General features: G+C 38.3%; 1 protein-coding gene across 4 annotated transcripts in view; it reads left to right on the top strand.

Moving 5' to 3' along the window:
• Positions 1 to 18,517, top strand: part of LOC128243214 (uncharacterized) — a 71,465-nt gene that overhangs the window by 13,287 nt on the left and 39,661 nt on the right. For all 4 annotated transcript variants that reach the window (XM_052960820.1, XM_052960819.1, XM_052960823.1 and 1 more), the window contains exon 2: positions 1,421 to 2,767. In XM_052960820.1, the coding sequence (XP_052816780.1) occupies positions 1,539 to 2,767 (1,229 nt within the window). In that variant the 5' untranslated portion in view covers positions 1,421 to 1,538. The remainder of the gene's footprint in view (positions 1 to 1,420; positions 2,768 to 18,517) is intronic.

An 18,517-nucleotide genomic window follows, 5' to 3' on the forward strand; every position in this document is an offset into this window, starting at 1 on the left:
ATCCGGATAGTATTCGAATACTTGATACGAATATCCGGATACCGATTTGGTATCCGGTTTCCATCCCTACAAATTACTGATGATGAAACGTTGACAATATTTTCAAATCTTGTCTTTGAAGTCAGCTATTTTAAAAGTAACTACCATAATTTTCTGGTTTGTAGCAGGATGGAAATACACAACTTTACTCAAGATGTTACATGCGTGACAAATATCCCTGTATGCGGAATGGACACAGGAATGGCAAAATATTTTTTTGAAAAGAGGCTATAACTCAGAATTTATTGTACACTGCATTTCCACTCATCATGCTTAACCAAAGTGTGTTATATAACTAAAATCCATTGATTAATTTAGATTAATTACGCTGTTGACAAGAACAAACATAACAAAGAGCAGGAATAGAGTTATGTTTCTTCTTAGAACTCCTCTCATTGTGCTTTACCACTGTATAAAGTTTAATTAAATTCCATTCAGAAGGTTTCTAGTTATGCACTGGACAATAAAAAGAAGCAAGGGCAATAACTCGATAATAAGCTAAAAATAGAGTTATAGTTTTTGTACACTGCATTTCCTTTAATTGAGATTTACAATTTAAAGAAGTTTAATTCGATTCAATCAAGTAGATTTCAAGTTATGCTCTGGATAAGAAAAAGTAGCAAAGGGCAATAACTCTATAATTAGCTAAAACGGAGTTATGGTTTTATCATCATATGAAGTAATATTAAATTTCATCGAGCAGCTTTCAAGTTATTCTTCAGACAAGAAAAGCAACGGACCGACTTACAGCATGGCCAACCAATTATGGGGTGACTCTGATATACCCCCTTTAAACTTCGTTTGTCAAGTTATAACAAGTAGAAACTTTTGTATTTTGCATTTTATATAGACAAATTACATTTCCACATGCATACCGGTATTCCAATATTTATACAATAAAGAGCATAATTTGGTAAAATTAAATTAATTTCTTGATTGTTTTGATTGAATCATCCACTTTTCCAACATTTCCCTAAAGCTTTATTCCAGTATGAAGTGTGTGAACGAGTCCTTTTTTGTCAAAACTTAATAATAATTCTTTCCTGTCAGTCATAAATAAACTCTTTTATGATGGATCAACCGTTGTCCGTTGTCCTGACAATTCTGTCTACACCAGGGGAATCGGGGAGGTTGAATGAGAACAATTATACTCAGTTAATATCAGTTTTTTGAAAGCTTGATTTCGTTATGTTTATAATATACAATAATAAAATGTCTATAGACATCTGTTTCATAGACTCAATTACAGAAAACCATGCTTATACTGCATATGTGTATTGATTTCATTAGCTAATATTTCAAATGTGTGCTTGTTTGTTCCTATATGGATTTTTAATCTGTTTTTACACCAATTTGACAATGCTAATCCTCTTACTTTCAGCTCCCGTAGATGAGAGACAAAAACAAGCTGTAGCAATGAAGGAAATGACAGCTAGATAAGGGCACTTGACACTTCACAAACCACCAGGAGGCTGGTTAAGAACGCTGTATTACGCAAGATGGATTTCCGGAGAAAATTGTCATCCGGTGGAGAAAGCTTCTCAGAAGGAACCTCACGTTTCTTCAATTCTGTTATTGCAAAAAAGAATGGCTTGATGAGTGACCTGTCTAACAAGATAGAAAGTGTTGGAGCAACGTTGATGAAAGGTAGTTCAAGTGGCAGTAGTCTAAGTGATCCAGATGAACCGGTGCTGCCAGAGGCTCGTGTACATAAGAAAACACATTTTCAACAACCAGAGGAGGAAGATAGATCTCCACCCTCAACCAAACAAATAGTCATTGCTGATATCACGCCCATTCAGAAATACCAGAAGGATCGTGAGAATGTCCAGCGTGCAGCGTCCATGGACAGAAATCAAAATGGGCATGCTCCAAACAGGTATAAACGTCAAAGTAGCATGACAAGTACAGGAAGCAGTGCTAATGAGGAGGTTTTTCATACAACTGCCGTAAACATGAGTTTTGATGAGCCTCTCTACACCCCAAGTAGTAAATCTTCAACACCTGAAAGACCAGGAATAGGACCAAGCTGGAAAGGAAAGAAAACGCCGCCACCCATTCCACCCCCTCCATATAATCCAAACAAAACTGGTCGTAGAAGCTCCACCAATTCCCCAAAACCCTCCAGCGGTAGGTCAAGTGGGCACTCAAGTGACTCGGAAAGAGTTGAGAAATATTCAAATAGTGACAAAAACATTGCAGGCGAGAAAGCAAAAACTAAAGCGCCAACATTTGCTTCAACAAAACGTCGCTCAAGCACAGTGGATGAAATGTTATTTGATGATTATGTTGAACCTAAACCTGAACTTGAGCCAGAAAAAGCTGCAGACCCGTTGTTTAATAAAAGAAGGACTCTTCTACCTATGGGTGACTTAATATCGTTTGATGAACCAGAGTTGGAGGATTTCCATCCAAAGCAAGCAGGAAAAAAAGAAAGACATTCCAGAAGTAGCTTAAAGTCTGTTGAGCGTTCCTTCACTAGCGTTAGCAGCACAGGATCCTCTGAACAGGTGTTTGAAGATGACTCTGAACAGGGAAGGGAGAGTGGTCGTGGCTTGGACAGCCAGGTCAGTGTGGAGTCTTCCGAGCCAGAATACGAGAAACGAGCGAGAAGTGATTCCCTGGCATCCTGGAGTTCTGCGTACAGCCTTGACTCCCAGCCAGACGACCTCACACTTGAGTGCATGTCTTTTGAAAAGGACTTTGTCGCCAAAATATTCAACTCGTAGTAAGTTCTTTCTGCTAAAAATATAAATCTCTGTTTAAATCTGTTGTTCTTAAAATCTACTTTGTTCTAAATATGTTATCAGTCTATAATGAGTGTGGAGTTTTATCTAAAGAGTAATGGAATGATGCTTCACCCTGTCCTTTTTAGTAGCATCCTTTTATCCTCATGGAGACCAGCATGGGTACCCTTCTACCTTCATGTAATTAAATGCTTTTAAAAATATATATTTTTGTTTCGATTATAAGTACATACTAACTTTATATATTGGGCTGTTTAAACCAAATATTGTGGCAACTTGACACAATCTGTAACTTTTTTGTCAAATTCATTATACTAAAGCTAATATTTTTGGTGTTGATGGCCATATTCAATGTGCCCTGTTCTCCCTTTACACAGGGCCCCTCTTCTGCAGCACACTATCCCTATTTTGTAGCACCCTGTCCCTCTTTTGTACCACCCTGTCTCTCTTTTGCAGCACCCTGTCACTCCTTTTTTAGGACCCCACCCTTTTGTAGCATCCCCTCCCTCTTTTGTAGCACCACCTCCCTCTTTTGAGTAACCTGTCCCTCTTCGCAGCACCCAATCCCTCTTTTGTTTCACCCTTTCCCTCTTTTGAAGCACCCTGTCCCTCTTTTGTGGCACACTGTCCTTCTTCTGTAGCACCCTATCCTTGTTTTGTAGCACTCCTACCTCTTCTGCAACACTCCACCCCTCTTCTGCAGCACCCTGTCTCTTTTGTGTAGCACACTGTCCCTCTTCTCCATCTTCTGTACAACTCCATCCATCTTCTGTTCAACCCTGTCCATATTCTGAATAGCCCTGTCCATCTTCTGTACAGCCCTGTCCATCTTCTGTACAACCCTGTCCATCTTCTGTACAACCATGTCCATCTTCTGTACTACCCTGTCCATATTCTGTACAACCATATCCATCTATACAACCCTGCCCATCTTCTGTACAACCATGTCCATCTTCTGTACAACATGTCCATATTCTGTACAACCCTGTCCATCTTCTGTACAACCCTGTCCATCTTCTGTACAACCCTGTCCATCTTCTGTACAACCCTGTCCATCTTCTGTACAGCCATGCCCATCTTCTGTACAACCCTGTCCATCTTCTGTTCTACCCTGTCCATCTTCTGTACAACCATGTCCATCTTCTGTACTACCCTGTCTATATTCTGTACAACCCTGTCCATCTTCTGTACAACCCTGTCCATCATCCGTACAACCCTGTCCATATTCTGTACATCCCTGTCCATTTTCTGTACAACCCTGTCCATCGTCTGTACAACCATGTCCATCTTCTGTACAACCATGTCCATCTTCTGTACTACCATGTCCATCTTCTGTACAACCCTGTCCATCTTCTGTAAAACCCTGTTCATTTTCTGTGCTACCCTGTCCATATTCTGAAAAACCCTGTCCATCTTCTGTACTAACCTGTCCATCTTTTGTACAACCCTGTCCATCTTCTTTACTACCCTGTCCATCTTCTGTACAACCCTGTCCATATTCTGTACAACCCTGTCCATCTTCTGTACAACCCTGTCCATCTTTTGTACTACCCTGTCCATCTTCTATACAACCCAGGGTTCGAATTTAGACTTGCATACTCGCAAAATGCGAGCGACATTTGGAAATTGCGAGTGACTTTTATTCAAGCTCGCAAAATTCTGCGAGTGGCTTTTCTAGACCACAAAATGTAAAAGTAGAATAAACATGAACTTACTTCCACTATGTAGTCGAGTGTAAACAGCCTATAAGTGGCATGTTTACACTGCCGGTATAAAGAAGACAGTACGGAGTCACGCTCTAGTAGGTTTTCAAAAATAGAACAAATACGGAAAAGGCCGAGTTTTATCTCGAATCTTTCCGGGATGCTCCGAGGCGTGCATAATACAAAGTAAATACGAATGATGTAATCACCTAGCTCAATCATTGGCTAAATTTAGCGCTTTTGCGCACTATATGTAAACCCCATCATCCTTTGAATATATTTCCGCCCAACTGTCAAAAGGAATAGAATTCGTGGATCGATATATTTCATGGTCCAAAGTATCCACGCTACATTTACTGTTGCTTTTTTATTTTAAATTTATTATTTTATTGTTTTTAATACTTAGAGACTTAATAAAATCTGTAGCGTGCTTGTCGAATGGGTATTAAATTACCCGATGGCGTGGGTAAATATACAAAGTGAACAATGTCAAATTATTGGACAGCTTTGTTATCAAAAGCTGCCAGCATCAGACGAGTCTTTCCATACCCCCCAAATAGAATAAGCCATCAACAAGTTCTAGTAGTCAGGTCACTCAAGATTGATACTTTTTAATATTCGTAATATGTCTTAGGTGTTAATTTCTACTTTAATTAGACAATATTATAAGGGAATAAAGCAAATAATAAAACTGCAAGTTGATTTGTCATTTTGCGAGTTGCCTCAAAATGCTCCTCAAAGTTAAATTCGAACCCTGACTGTTCATCTTCTGTACAACCCTTTCCATCTTCTGTACAACCCTGTCCATCTTCTGTACTAGCCTGTCCATCTTCTGTACTACCCTGTCCATCTTCTGTACTAGCCAGTCCATCTTCTGTACTACCCTGTCCATCTTCTGTACAACCCTTTCCATCTTCTGTACAACCCTGTCCATCTTTTGTACAACCTTGTCCATCTTCTTGTCCATCTTCTATACAACCCTGTCCATCTTCTATACAACCCTGTCCATCTTCTGTACTACCCTGTCTCCTTTCTGTACAACCCTGTCCATCTTCTGTACAACCCTGTACATCTTCTGTACTACCCTGTCTCCTTTTTGTACAACCCTGTCCATCTTCTGTACAACCCCATCCATATTCTGTACAACCCTGTCCATCTTCTGTACTAGCCTGTCCATCTTCTGTACAACCCTGTCCATCTTCTATACAACCCTGTCCATCTTCTATACAACCCTGTCCATCTTCTATACAACCATGTCCATCTTCTGTACAACCCTGTCCATCTTCTGTACTACCCTGTCCATCTTCTGTACAACCCTGACCATCTTCTGTACAACCCTGTCCATCTTCTGTACTACCCTGTCCATCTTCTATACAACCCTGTCCATCTTCTATACAACCCTGTCCATCTTCTGTACTACCCTGTCCATCTTCTATACAACCCTGTCCATCTTCTATACAACCATGTCCATCTTCTGTACAACCCTGTCCATCTTCTGTACTACCCTGTCCATCTTCTGTACAACCCTGACCATCTTCTGTACAACCCTGTCCATCTTCTGTACTACCCTGTCCATCTTCTATACTACCCTGTCCATCTTCTTCTGTACAACCCTGTCCATCCTCTGTACAACCCTGTCCATCTTCTGTAATACTCTGTCCATCTTCTTTACTACCCTGTCCATCTTCTGTACTACCCTGTCCATCTTCTGTACAACCCTGTCCATCTTCTGTCCTACCCTGTCCATCTTCTGTTTAACCCTACCAACTTCTATACAACCCTGTCCATCTTCTATTCTACCCTGTCAATTTTCTGTAAGTACTATCCCATCCATCTTTTATTCTCCCCTGTCCATCTTCTTTATTACCCTGTCCATCTTCTTTAGTACACTGTCCATCTTCTAAACTACCCTGTCCATCTTCTATTCTACCTTGTTCATCTTCTGTACTACCCTGTCCACATTCTGTACCTTCTGTACTACCCTGTCCATCTTCTGTACAACCCTGTCCATTTTCTGTACAACCTTGTCCATCTTCTGTACTACCCTGTACATCTTCTGTACAACCCGGTCAATCTTCTGTTCTACCCTGTCCATCTTCTATTCTACCCTGTTTCTGTTGTAAGTTCTACCCCATCTATCTTTTATTCTACCCTGTCCATCTTCTTTACTACCCGGTCCATCTTCTTTAGTACGCTGTCAATCTTCTATACTACCTGTCCATCTTCTGTACAACCCTGTCCATCTTCTGTACTACCCTGTCCATCTTCTGTACTTCCCTGTCCATCTTCTTTACTACCCTGTCCATCTTCTGTACAACCCTGTCCATCTTCTGTAAGTGCTACCCCATCCTAATTTATTTTACCCTGTCCATCTTCTGTACTACCCTGTCCATCTTCTATACAACCCTGTCCATCTTCTATTCTACCATGTCCATCTTCTGTACTACCCTATCTATCTTCTGTACTACCCCATCCATCTTCTGTACAACCCTGTTCATCATCTGTACAACCCTGTCCATCTTCTTTTCTACCCTGTCCATCTTCTGTACTACCCTGTCCATCTTCTGTACAACCCTGTCCATCTTCTGTACTACCCTGTCCATCTTCTGTTCTACCCTGTCCATCTTCTGTACAACCCTGTCCATCTTCTATACTACCCTGTCCATCTTCTGTACAACCCTGTCCATCTTCTGTACTACCCTGTCCATCTTCTGTACTACCCTGTCCATCTTCTATTCTAGCCTGCCCATCTTCTGTACAACCCTGTCCATCTTCTGTACTACCCTGTCCATCTTCTGTTCTAACCTGTCCATCTTCTTTACTACCCTTTCCATCTTCTGTTCTACCCTGTCCATCTTCTATACTACCCTGTCCATCTTCTATACTACCCTGTTCATCTTCTTTACTACCCTGTTCATCTTCTGTTCTACCCTGTTCATATTCTTTTCTACCCTGTCCATCTTTCGTACAGCCCTGTCCATCTTCTGTACTACCCTGTCCATCTTCTGTTCTACCCTGTCAATCTTCCATACAACCCTGTCCATCTTCTGTACTACCCTGTCCATCTTTTGTATTACCCTGTCCATCTTCTGTACTACCCTGTCCATCTTCTGTTCTACCCTGTCCATCTTCTGTTCTACCCTGTCCATCTTATGTACTACCCTGTCCATCTTCTGTACTACCCTGTCCATCTTCTGTACTACCCTGTCCATCTTCTGTTCTACCCTGTCCATCTTCTGTATAACCCTGTCCATCTTCTATACTACCCTGTCCATCTTCTATGCTACCCTGTTCATCTTCCTTACTACCCTTTCCATCTTCTGTTCTACCCTGTCCATCTTCTATTCTATCTTGTCCATCTTCTGTTCTACCCTGTCCATCTTCTATTCTATCTTGTCCATCTTCTGTTCTTCCCTGTCCATCTTCTGTTCTATCTTGTCCATCTTCTGTTCTACCCTGTCCATCTTCTGTTTTACCCTGTCCATTTTCTGTTCTACCCTGTCCATCTTCTGTTCTACCCTGTCCACCTTCTGTTCTACTTTGTCCATCTTCTGAACAACCCTGTCCATCTTCTATACTACCCTGTCCATCTTCTATGCTACCCTGTTCATCTTCCTTACTACCCTGTCCATCTTCTGTACTACCCTGTCCATCTTCTATTCTAGCCTGCCCATCTTCTGTACAACCCTGTCCATCTTCTGTACTACCCTGTCCATCTTCTGTTCTAACCTGTCCATCTTCTTTACTACCCTGTCCATCTTCTGTTCTACCCTGTCCATCTTCTATACTACCCTGTCCATCTTCTATACTACCCTGTTCATCTTCTTTACTACCCTGTACATCTTCTGTTCTACCCTGTCCATCTTTCGTACAGCCCTGTCCATCTTCTGTACTACCCTGTCCATCTTCTGTTCTACCCTGTCAATCTTCCATACAACCCTGTCCATCTTCTGTACTACCCTGTCCATCTTTTGTATTACCCTGTCCATCTTCTGTACTACCCTGTCCATCTTCTGTTCTACCCTGTCCATCATCTGTTCTACCCTGTCCATCTTATGTACTACCCTGTCCATCTTCTGTTCTATCTTGTCCATCTTCTGTTCTACCCTGTCCATCTTCTGTTCTACCCTGTCCATTTTCTGTTCTACCCTGTCCATCTTCTGTTCTGCCCTGTCCATCTTCTGTTCTAACCTGTCCATCTTCTGTACTACCCTGTCCATCTTCTGTTCTATCCCGTGGATTTTTTATTCTACCCTGTCCATATTCTTTTCTACCCCGTTGATCTTTTTTTCTACCCTGTCCTTTTTCTGCTCTACCCCATCCTTCTTTTATTCCACCCTGTCCCTCTTCTGCAGCATCCTGTCTCTGTTTCATAGTACTCCGTCTCCCTTCTGCAGTACCCTTTTTAAGAACTGGCTAAAACAATGGCACTAGTATACATATATAGTAAACATATTTTATATCATACATACCATATTTCCGGATGGTTTCAAGTGGACTTTGCACAACAAAACCAGGCGGATTTTCATAGATTGTCATTAACTGCTTCCGTGCGGGCAATTAATTTTCTTTTAAAACTAATCACACACAATTTTTATTTTCATTCTTGGGGGATATTTATATCCGGCTGAAGACCTTTCTTATCAAGAAAATTGCATTATTTATTTAAATTTGAAAATTCCATACAGTATCAGTTCTGAGGTCCAATTTTTGGATGAAATTAATTAAATAATAACACTAAAATAACAACAACAGAAATTAGCAACTTTATTTTTCACTTCTGAGAAAATAGTAGAAGATGTAGCATTGTGAATAGAACTGGACTTTGGTCAGAAAAAACATGCACTGTTTAATGTTTCAGCTTCATATATGAAAATAGCTTTCATTTTGCTGTGTGCATGAACTGTGATCAACTTTTGTTTTAAATATAGAAACAAGTTACGGTAAAAATGGAGAGTTGACTTCCATGCAAAAAGAATTATTTAAGGGCCGGCAGCTTTGCAAAGGTAGATTGAAGGACCAGAATTTGAAATCTTTAAAAAAATCTATTTCTATTTAGTTCTGAGACTTATTATTTAACAAGCATGATTCATATACCAGTTAATATGCAACATAAAAAGCTGAAATAAGGAGTTGAGCAATTTTATGAAAGAATATTTTATCACATTTCCAATCGAAAAGCATTTACACTGTCCCGAATGTGAATGTTTTTTTATCCAAAATCTGATCAAATCTGCTTTTGTAAAATATGTTTAACTCCTTACTACCCCAAAACATGTCACAAAGAATATAATTATGTGTCATTACCAAAAAAGATCGTTCCTTAAAACTAAATAAAACAAGAACTTTTTAAACGTTTTAGTTTTTGACCTTCCCAACCCACTTTTGCATTGTGGCCAGCGCTTAAGAGAAGTGAGAATTTTAAAACTGTGAAACACATTTTCATGTATCTTTTCCCAGGGGCAGCAACACAATTGGAATCTTGAACCATTTCTGTCGCTCTAAAAACCAATTAAATTCTTGGAGAACAAATAATCCCATTTTTTTCCAAATTTATTCTTGCATGTGAAGTTGAATTGATCTTGAGATCTAGCCAGACGTAAAATCTGTCCAGAATGGAATCTAAGTATCTTACCCACCAAGATTGGTACGTCTGAACGTCATGTCGTTATGTGAAGATTTGATTTTTTGCTTCAGGGTTTGTCCCTGTAATTCAGACATCATGTTACACTTCCAGCGTTTACAGTCTTCCATAATTTCTTTGATCTGTATCTATACTAAATTCGCGAATGATTTAGCAAACTCTCTCAAACTGTTCCATGTCAGACAGATTTCATGGATTTGTGTGGAAGTTTTATCTGTATTATTGAATGGGAAATCTTTGTAATTTTATTGCCAGATACTTACCGTAGTATAATATATAGCAACAAAATACTGTTGTCCAATATCCTCCAAGGAAAATCAATTTATTCTTTTGTTCAGCTGTTCGGAAATTGGAAAATGTAATTTTCCCTCATGTGGCAAAGAGGATGAAAGGAAAACACCCAAAACTGTTGAGATGCTTATTTTATTTAAATTGATTTCTAGTTGAGATGTAAGGCTGTTAAGTTACATGAAAGGGCAACTTATATGCTATCTTTAGCTTGTCTGTTTTTTTTAGAAAAAATGTTGAGGCATCAGGTAATTCAAAGCATTGGTGACTTCAGCGTTTGTGTCTTTAACAAACTTTAACATTTGCCATAAATTGTTCATGATATTCAAATGAAAACTGATACACATGTTTCCACAGACAATACACATGTGTATAGGAAGACCCACAACTCTGGCTTTAATATTTCTGTAGCACTTTTGCAAAAGTAAATATGAGATAAGCGTTGATAATTGCTCCGCTGCACATACTTTAACACTTTAATATAAACATAAGTTTGTTCACAAGTTTCACTTCCACTCTCACTTGGTGTTTGTATACAAATATCTTTTATTTTTACCACATTGATTTTCGTAGGCAAAACTGAAGGAATCCGACTGACATCTGCCCCCCATGAAGGAAATTGGATCTAGATGTTCTGACTGTATTGATCCCCGTTCCCCTGGCTCCTATATCATGGGTTTTATGAGTCTAAATCACCACCAACAATATACACTGCTGTAGCATAAATGCTTTATAGAGCAGTATTTTTTTTATATCAATCAGTTGGTTGAGTAAATACTGGTGTATAACATGGTGAAGAGATGGAACACCAAGATGGCAGATGCTTGGTGCTGGGAATGGATTATGGTTGTAGAATAGTCTGGTATCCATTACATTGTAAATCAGACAATATTTATGATAATTACAGTAATGTTTAAATTTCCTTATTACAAAGGCCTGGTAATTGTTTGGTTATTTTTTATGCCCCCGAAGGTGGGCATATTAAAATCGCACCGTCCGTCCGTCCGTCCGTCCGTCCGTCCGTCCGGCCGGCCGGCTCTGTAACTTTCCCTTGTATGGACAGATTTTGAAATAACTTGCCACATGTGTTCCACATACCAAGACGACGTGTGGCGTGCAAGACTCGTGTCCCTACCTCAAAGGTCAAGGTCACACTTAGTGTTTATTCACAATGGAGTGCTGCATATAAGGACATAGAGTATAGGTTGTCGTGTCCGGGCTGTAACTTTCTCTTGTATGGACAGATTTTAAAATAACTTGCCATGTGTGTTTGACATACTAAGATGACGTGTTGCGAGCAAGACCTGTGTCCCTCCCTCTAAGGCCAAGGTCACACTTAGGTGTTTATTCACAATGGAATGCTGCATATAAGGACATAGAGTATATGTTGTCGCGTCTGGGCTGTAACTTTCTCTTGTATGGACATAATTTAAAATGACTTGCCACATGTGTTTGACATATCAAGATGACGTGTAGCGTGCAAGACTTGTGTCCCTACCACTAAGGTCAAGGTCACACTAAGTGTTATTCACAATGGAATGCTGCATATATAAGGACATAGAGTATAGGTTGTCGTGTCCGGGATATAAATTTCTCTTGTACGGACAGATTTTAAAATAACTTGCCACATGTGTTCCACATTCCAAAACGACATGTCGCCTGCAAGACCTGTGTCCCTACTTTTAAGGTCAAGGTCACAATTGGTGTTTATTTACAATGGAATGCTGCATATAAGTACATAGAGTATAGGCTGTCGTGTCCGGGCTGTATCTTTCTCTTGTACGGACAGATTTTAAAATGACTTGTCACATGTTTTGGACATACCAAGACGACATGTCGTGTGCTAGACCCATGTCCCTACCTCTAAGGTGAAAGATACACTAAGTGTTTATTCACAATGGAATGCTGAATATGAGGACATAATCATTTTCTTTTCCTAAACCGCTTGGACAATTTTGATGAAACTTCATAGGAATGATCCTTGGTTGGTGCTTTTTCAAAATTGTTCAAAGAAATTAATTCCATGCAGAACTCTGGTTGCCATGGCAACCTAAAGGAAAATTTCAACAATTGGTTATAATCATCTTCTTCTCCTAAACTGATTGGACAATTTTGATGAAACTTCATAGGAATGATCCTTGGTTGGTGCTTTTTCAAAATTGTTTAAAGAAATTAATTCCATGCAGAACTCTGGTTGCCATGGCAACCTAAAAGGAAAATGTCAACAATTGGTTATAATCATCTTCTTCCCCTAAACCGCTTGGACAATTTTGATGAACTACATAGGAATGATCCTTGGTTGGTGCTTTTTCAAAATTGTTCAAAGAAATGAATTCCATGCAGAACTCTGGTTGCCATGGCAACCTAAAGGAAAATGTCAACAATTGGTTATAATCATCTTCTTCTCCTAAACTGCTTGGACAATTTTGATGAAACTTCATGGGAATTATCCTTGGTTGGTGCTTTTTCAAAATTGTTCAAAGAAATTAATTCCATGCAGAACTCTGGTTGCCATGGCAACCTAAAGGAAAAATTACAAAACGTTTTTGGCAAATACTATGAAGCCTAGTGCTTAAATATTTGGTGTGTAACATTGTTGATTGGTTATCTACCATGTTTATTCAAATTATGCCCCTGGAGAAAAATTGGCCTCAGCCCGTGGGCTACAAGTTCATTATAAATACACTTTGTTAAAATCTGATAGTTATGTAAAGTTTTTTCTTGAAACAAGGGCAGCAAGTCTTGCTATATGGTCTCCCTTTTTGTTGGAGATTCCACTACTTTCTATTTTTAGTAACAAGGGAATATATTTTAAATTTTATTAAGTCTTCAACATAGTCACTTCTGAAGTAATTATTGTTATTTTTTTAGGTTCATAGATTCAAATAATTATTATACACTTTATTTTTTAGAAGAAATTTCATTTTTACTTCATAACAAATTTAATAATCAGACTTTCCATTGAACTTCATGTAGATTATTGTTTATGCAGATGCTATAATCTTGTCTTCTGTGTGGATAGTGTTATTCACTTATAACTTATATAAAGATTTTGTTTTATTCATAACTTTAGAAGGAATGTGATGTTGTCCTAGATGGGTAAAGGTGATAATATTAGTTGAAGGTGTTGAAAGTGATCTGAAATTTGATTTTTAGAGCTTAAGCAGAATATTGATTTTATTGGGTTGTGCACTGTTTGTTATTTGCGTATCTATACTAAAAATTCTTTCAGTGTGCAAGCAATTTAACATAGTTTTGTCAGTGTGCAGGCAATTGAACAAAGTCCTGTCAGTGTGCAGGCAATGAAAAAAGTCCTGTGAGTGTGCAGGTATCTGTACCAAGTGCTGACAGTGTGTCAATTATCAAGTCCTGTCAGTGTGGTGCGCAGGGAACTGAACAAAGTGCTGTCAGGTTGCAGGTGAGAATCAAATTCTATCAGTGTACAGTCAATCATCAAGTCCTGTCAGTGTGCAGGCAACTGAACAAAATCCTGTCAGTGTGCAGTCAATCGACAAGTCCTGTCAGTGTGCAAGAAACTGTGACAAGTCCTGTCAGTGTGCAGGCAACTGTGACAAGCCCTGTCAGTGATTATCCAGGCAACATGTTTGACCAGTATGTTTTTATGCCCCCAAAGGTGGGCATATTAAAATCGCACATTCAGTCCATCCATCCGTCCGTCCTTCCATCCGTCCGTCCGTCTGTCCATCTGTCCGTCTGTCCTGTGTCTGGCTCAATAACTCGTGTCTGTGCTGTAACTTTCTCTTGTAAGGACAGATATTAATATAACTTGCCACATGTGTTCGACATACTAAGACGACGTGTCGTGTGCAATACCCGTGTCCTTACCTCTAAGGTCAAGGTCACACTTAGTGTTTATTCACAACGGAATGCTGTATATACGTACATAGAGTATAAGTTATCATGTCTGGGCTGTTACTTTCTCTTGTATGGACAGATTTTAAATTGACTTGCCATGTGTGTTTGACATACTAAGATGACGTGTTGCGAGCAAGACCTGTGTACCTCCCTCTAAGGTCAAGGTCACACTTAGGTGTTTATTCACAATGGAATGCTGCATATAAGGACATAGAGTATAGGTTGTCGTGTCCGGGCTGTAACTTTCTCTTGTATGGACATAATTTAAAATGACTTGCCACATGTGTTTGACATATCAAGATGACGTGTAGCGTGCAAGACTTGTGTCCCTTCTACTAAGATCAAGGTCACACTAAGTGTTATTCACAATGGAATGCTGCATATATAAGGACATAGAGTATAGGTTGTCGTGTCCGGGATATAAATTTCTCTTGTATGGACAGATTTTAAAATAACTTGCCACATGTGTTCCACATACCAAGACGACATGTCGCCTGCAAGACCTGTGTCCCTACTTTTAAGATCAAGGTCACAATTAGTGTTTATTTACAATGGAATGCTGCATATAAGTACATAGAGTATAGGCTGTCGTGTCCGGGCTGTATCTTTCTCTTGTACGGACAGATTTTAAAATGACTTGTCACATGTTTTGGACATACCAAGACGACATGTTGTGTGCTAGACCCATGTCCCTACCTCTAAGGTGAAAGATACACTAAGTGTTTATTCACAATGGAATGCTGAATATGAGGACATAAGAGTGTTGGCTGTCAAGTATGGTTGGTATTTTTCTATGCTCAGAGGCAATTTAAAATAACTTGCCATATGTATTTGACACATAAAGGCAAGATCAAATTTTTATGTACTTGTTCATAGGTCAATGTCATATTCGGGGGCATTCGTCACATACTGTGACAGCTCTTGTTCAATATTCTTTGAGAAACAAGCTATATTGATAACAAAGGTTAAACTCTTTTACTCAGGTGAGTGATTTAGGGCCATCATGGCCCTCTTGTTTATAAATTGTGAATTATCATTATTACCTGCTGTTTTTGTTTTCTATTGGTAATTGGCAGGCCATTATAATTCAGCATTTCAAATAAGATATAAACCTTGTTTGAACATTGGTGAAGACTTTAGGGTCTGCTGCCCCGAGGACCAATATACTGTGAGAGCACAGAGGTTCTGACGTTGAGGTTATTTCATATGTTGACACAGTATTTGTTCTTCTAGACTTGAATGCCCTAATGGAATCACGTGTGGTCTTTTGGTTGGCGACTGTGTCTGATTTTGGGACTTAGAATTCAAATAACCTGACTCAAAACTCATGAAAATGCAGCTTATTTCTCTGTAAACATGTTAAAAACACACCTACTGGTGTCATTTATATAACCTGCTACCCTACTGTACAATGGGCTATTCAGAACCAATATCTGAAATAATAAATGTCTGCAAGGGGTCCTTGAGTGACACCTCCTATTATGATATTTGTATGGGTATCATAATAGGTTGTCAAAATGCCAAGATGTAAAGTAACTGTCTGCATGGTATTCAATGTGCATTGTGTTTCAGGAAAGTGCTTTGTGCTTTGTCAAACTACAGACTTTACTTAGACTCTAGTTTTGCAGTCAGAAGCATTTAAAAGTCATATTACATTTGCTCAGGCATGTTTATAATATGCCAGTTAAAAATCATTATGCAACTTTGCTGAAAATTACATTTTTTCTGGTCAATATTGCCATATTCTACTTTCTTATGCATTCAATTTGATAAAAGCCATTGACTGTCATTGTCCCTTGACCAGGTTGTCTCTTAGGTATACATGTACATGTAGTTGTTCCTTAATTAAATTAGGCTCTTAATTTCTGCTGTAGACAAACAATTCAAGAACGGAAGGTCTGGATCTTTTACCATTTATTCTTTAGAACTTGCCTAATAGTCCGGTCATATTGTGTCAAAATTTTACCAAATTGTTCACTTTTAGTTAAAATTATGAAACTTTGCTTGTTGACTCATATGCATATTAAGGTAAAAATAAAGCTCAGGACCCACCTAAATTTCATCCAAGATGGCTACCAAAATCCAAGATAGCCACCATCACCCTTAATATTATAAAGAGGAACTGTCATAAATAAATTATTGTTTTATTATATGATTTCTGGTGATTTAAAGAGATTTATCAGTGATTTAAAATGATATTTCACTGTTTCAAACAGTGAAATAAAATTTTGACATTTTTCACTGTTTTGAAATTTTAGCCCACTCTCACTTCCAAATCAAATTTCGTTGCACACTGTGGACTGGGACACAATCTCAACGGCATCATTTTCGAAATGACGTAACGTTTTCATGCAGTTTGGCGCGCTTTTCTGAAATACTACAATTAAATGTCGTATTATATACTTTTTAGGCATGTTATAAAAAGAAAGATTGTTGCTTTCAGTTTAAGATCGCAATATATTTCCCCTCATGAACACCATAAGTAAAAATTGCACCAGAGTGCCTACGCCACTCGTGAAATATAGCTTTCAGAGCTTACTCGGTAAAATATATTACGATCTTACTCTGAAACAAGTAATTTTCCTCTATATATAACCTCAGTAAATACATTATTTAAGTTGAATTTACTTTTTGTTAAAATCTTGCAAAAAAACCCTATAAAATTAAATTATTTTATCTATATAATAAGCTTTTTTGCTGCATTTTCTACCTAAGAAAGATTTGTTTGGTAATGTAATGGACTCAAAACCTGTTTACTTCTTGAAGTTATTTTTTGTATATTTGTTATATATCATAATGATCAGCAAAGTCTGTAGTAAATGGGAGTGGCCATCATGGCCTTAATTTCCAATGCTAGGTGTGGTCTGAGGCATCTGAGATGGCGCCCAAAAAGGCCATGATAAAATTTTAAATCAGTAAAAATGATATTTTTAAATATGGCAAATTTCTTTACATAAGGATGAATATTCACTTACTAATATATAAGGATGCATATTCACATGGATATTACTTCTCTAAAATTTGTACTTAAAATATACCTACAAAATTGACCACTTCAAGGTACATGTAATGGTCATTTCAAGGTCAGAGTTTGAAAAATACCCAATTTTGAAAAATACTCCATTTTTTTAATATCCTTTTCTTCTTTTTAAGTTAATTTATCTTTTTGGACTTTCTTTGAGACTCATATGCTATCAAAATGGAATGCTAAAATTTCAGATACATTGAATTATAAAAGCTATCACACTCTTATTTCAGCTGATATTTTGGAAGTTATCAACTTTAAACACATTCTTGATTCTAATTTTTTTTTAAGAATGAAAAAACACACATGAATACGTGCAGTTTAAATGTTTTCTGACAGGATTACATTTTTTATTTCTCTTAAATTACTGAAACATAATATTGCTTAGTGAATAAGAGTTGTATTAAATACAGATATTGATGTCTTACATGAATAATATTAATATATTTATTTAGCTTCATCGTTATGTCTAATGTTAGAGTTACAGATAACTTTTCCAATGTATTTGAGTATTATACTCCAAACTTTTTTTGAAAACAATTGGGTATCTCACATTATAGAGTTTTTCAAGTTTCTATACCCCATTGTTTTGATTTTGATTGAGTTACAACAATGAAAAATTAACAATACCCGACTGACCAATCAGCGTCCAGATTATGTCTGTACTTCGCTGTCCCACTTCTGAACTATCCTGTCTCACTTCTGTACTACCCTGTCCATCTTCTGTACTACCCTGTCCCACATCTGAACTACCATGACCATCTTCTGCACTACCCTGTCCATCTTCTGTACTACCTTGTCCATCCTCTATGCTACCCTGTCAATCTTTTATTCTACCCTGTCCAACTTATGTCCTACCCTGACCAACTTCTGTACTAGCCTGTCCATCTTCTGTACTACATTGACCAACTTCTGTACTACTTTTTCCATCTTCTGTACTACCTTGACCAACTTCTGTTCTACCCTGTCCATCTTCTGTTCTACCCTATCCATCTTCTGAACTACCTTGTCAATCTTCTGTACTACTTTGTCCACCTTCTGTACTACCTTGTCCACCTTCTGTACAACCTTGTACATCTTCTGTACTACCCTGTCCCACATCTGAACTACCCTGACCATCTTCTGTACTACCCTGTCCATCTTCTGTACTACCTTGTCCATCTTCTATGCTACCCTGTCAATCTTTTATTCTACC

This window comes from Mya arenaria, chromosome 8 (assembly GCF_026914265.1).
Source record: "Mya arenaria isolate MELC-2E11 chromosome 8, ASM2691426v1".
In the NCBI taxonomy this organism is placed as follows: domain Eukaryota; kingdom Metazoa; phylum Mollusca; class Bivalvia; order Myida; family Myidae; genus Mya; species Mya arenaria.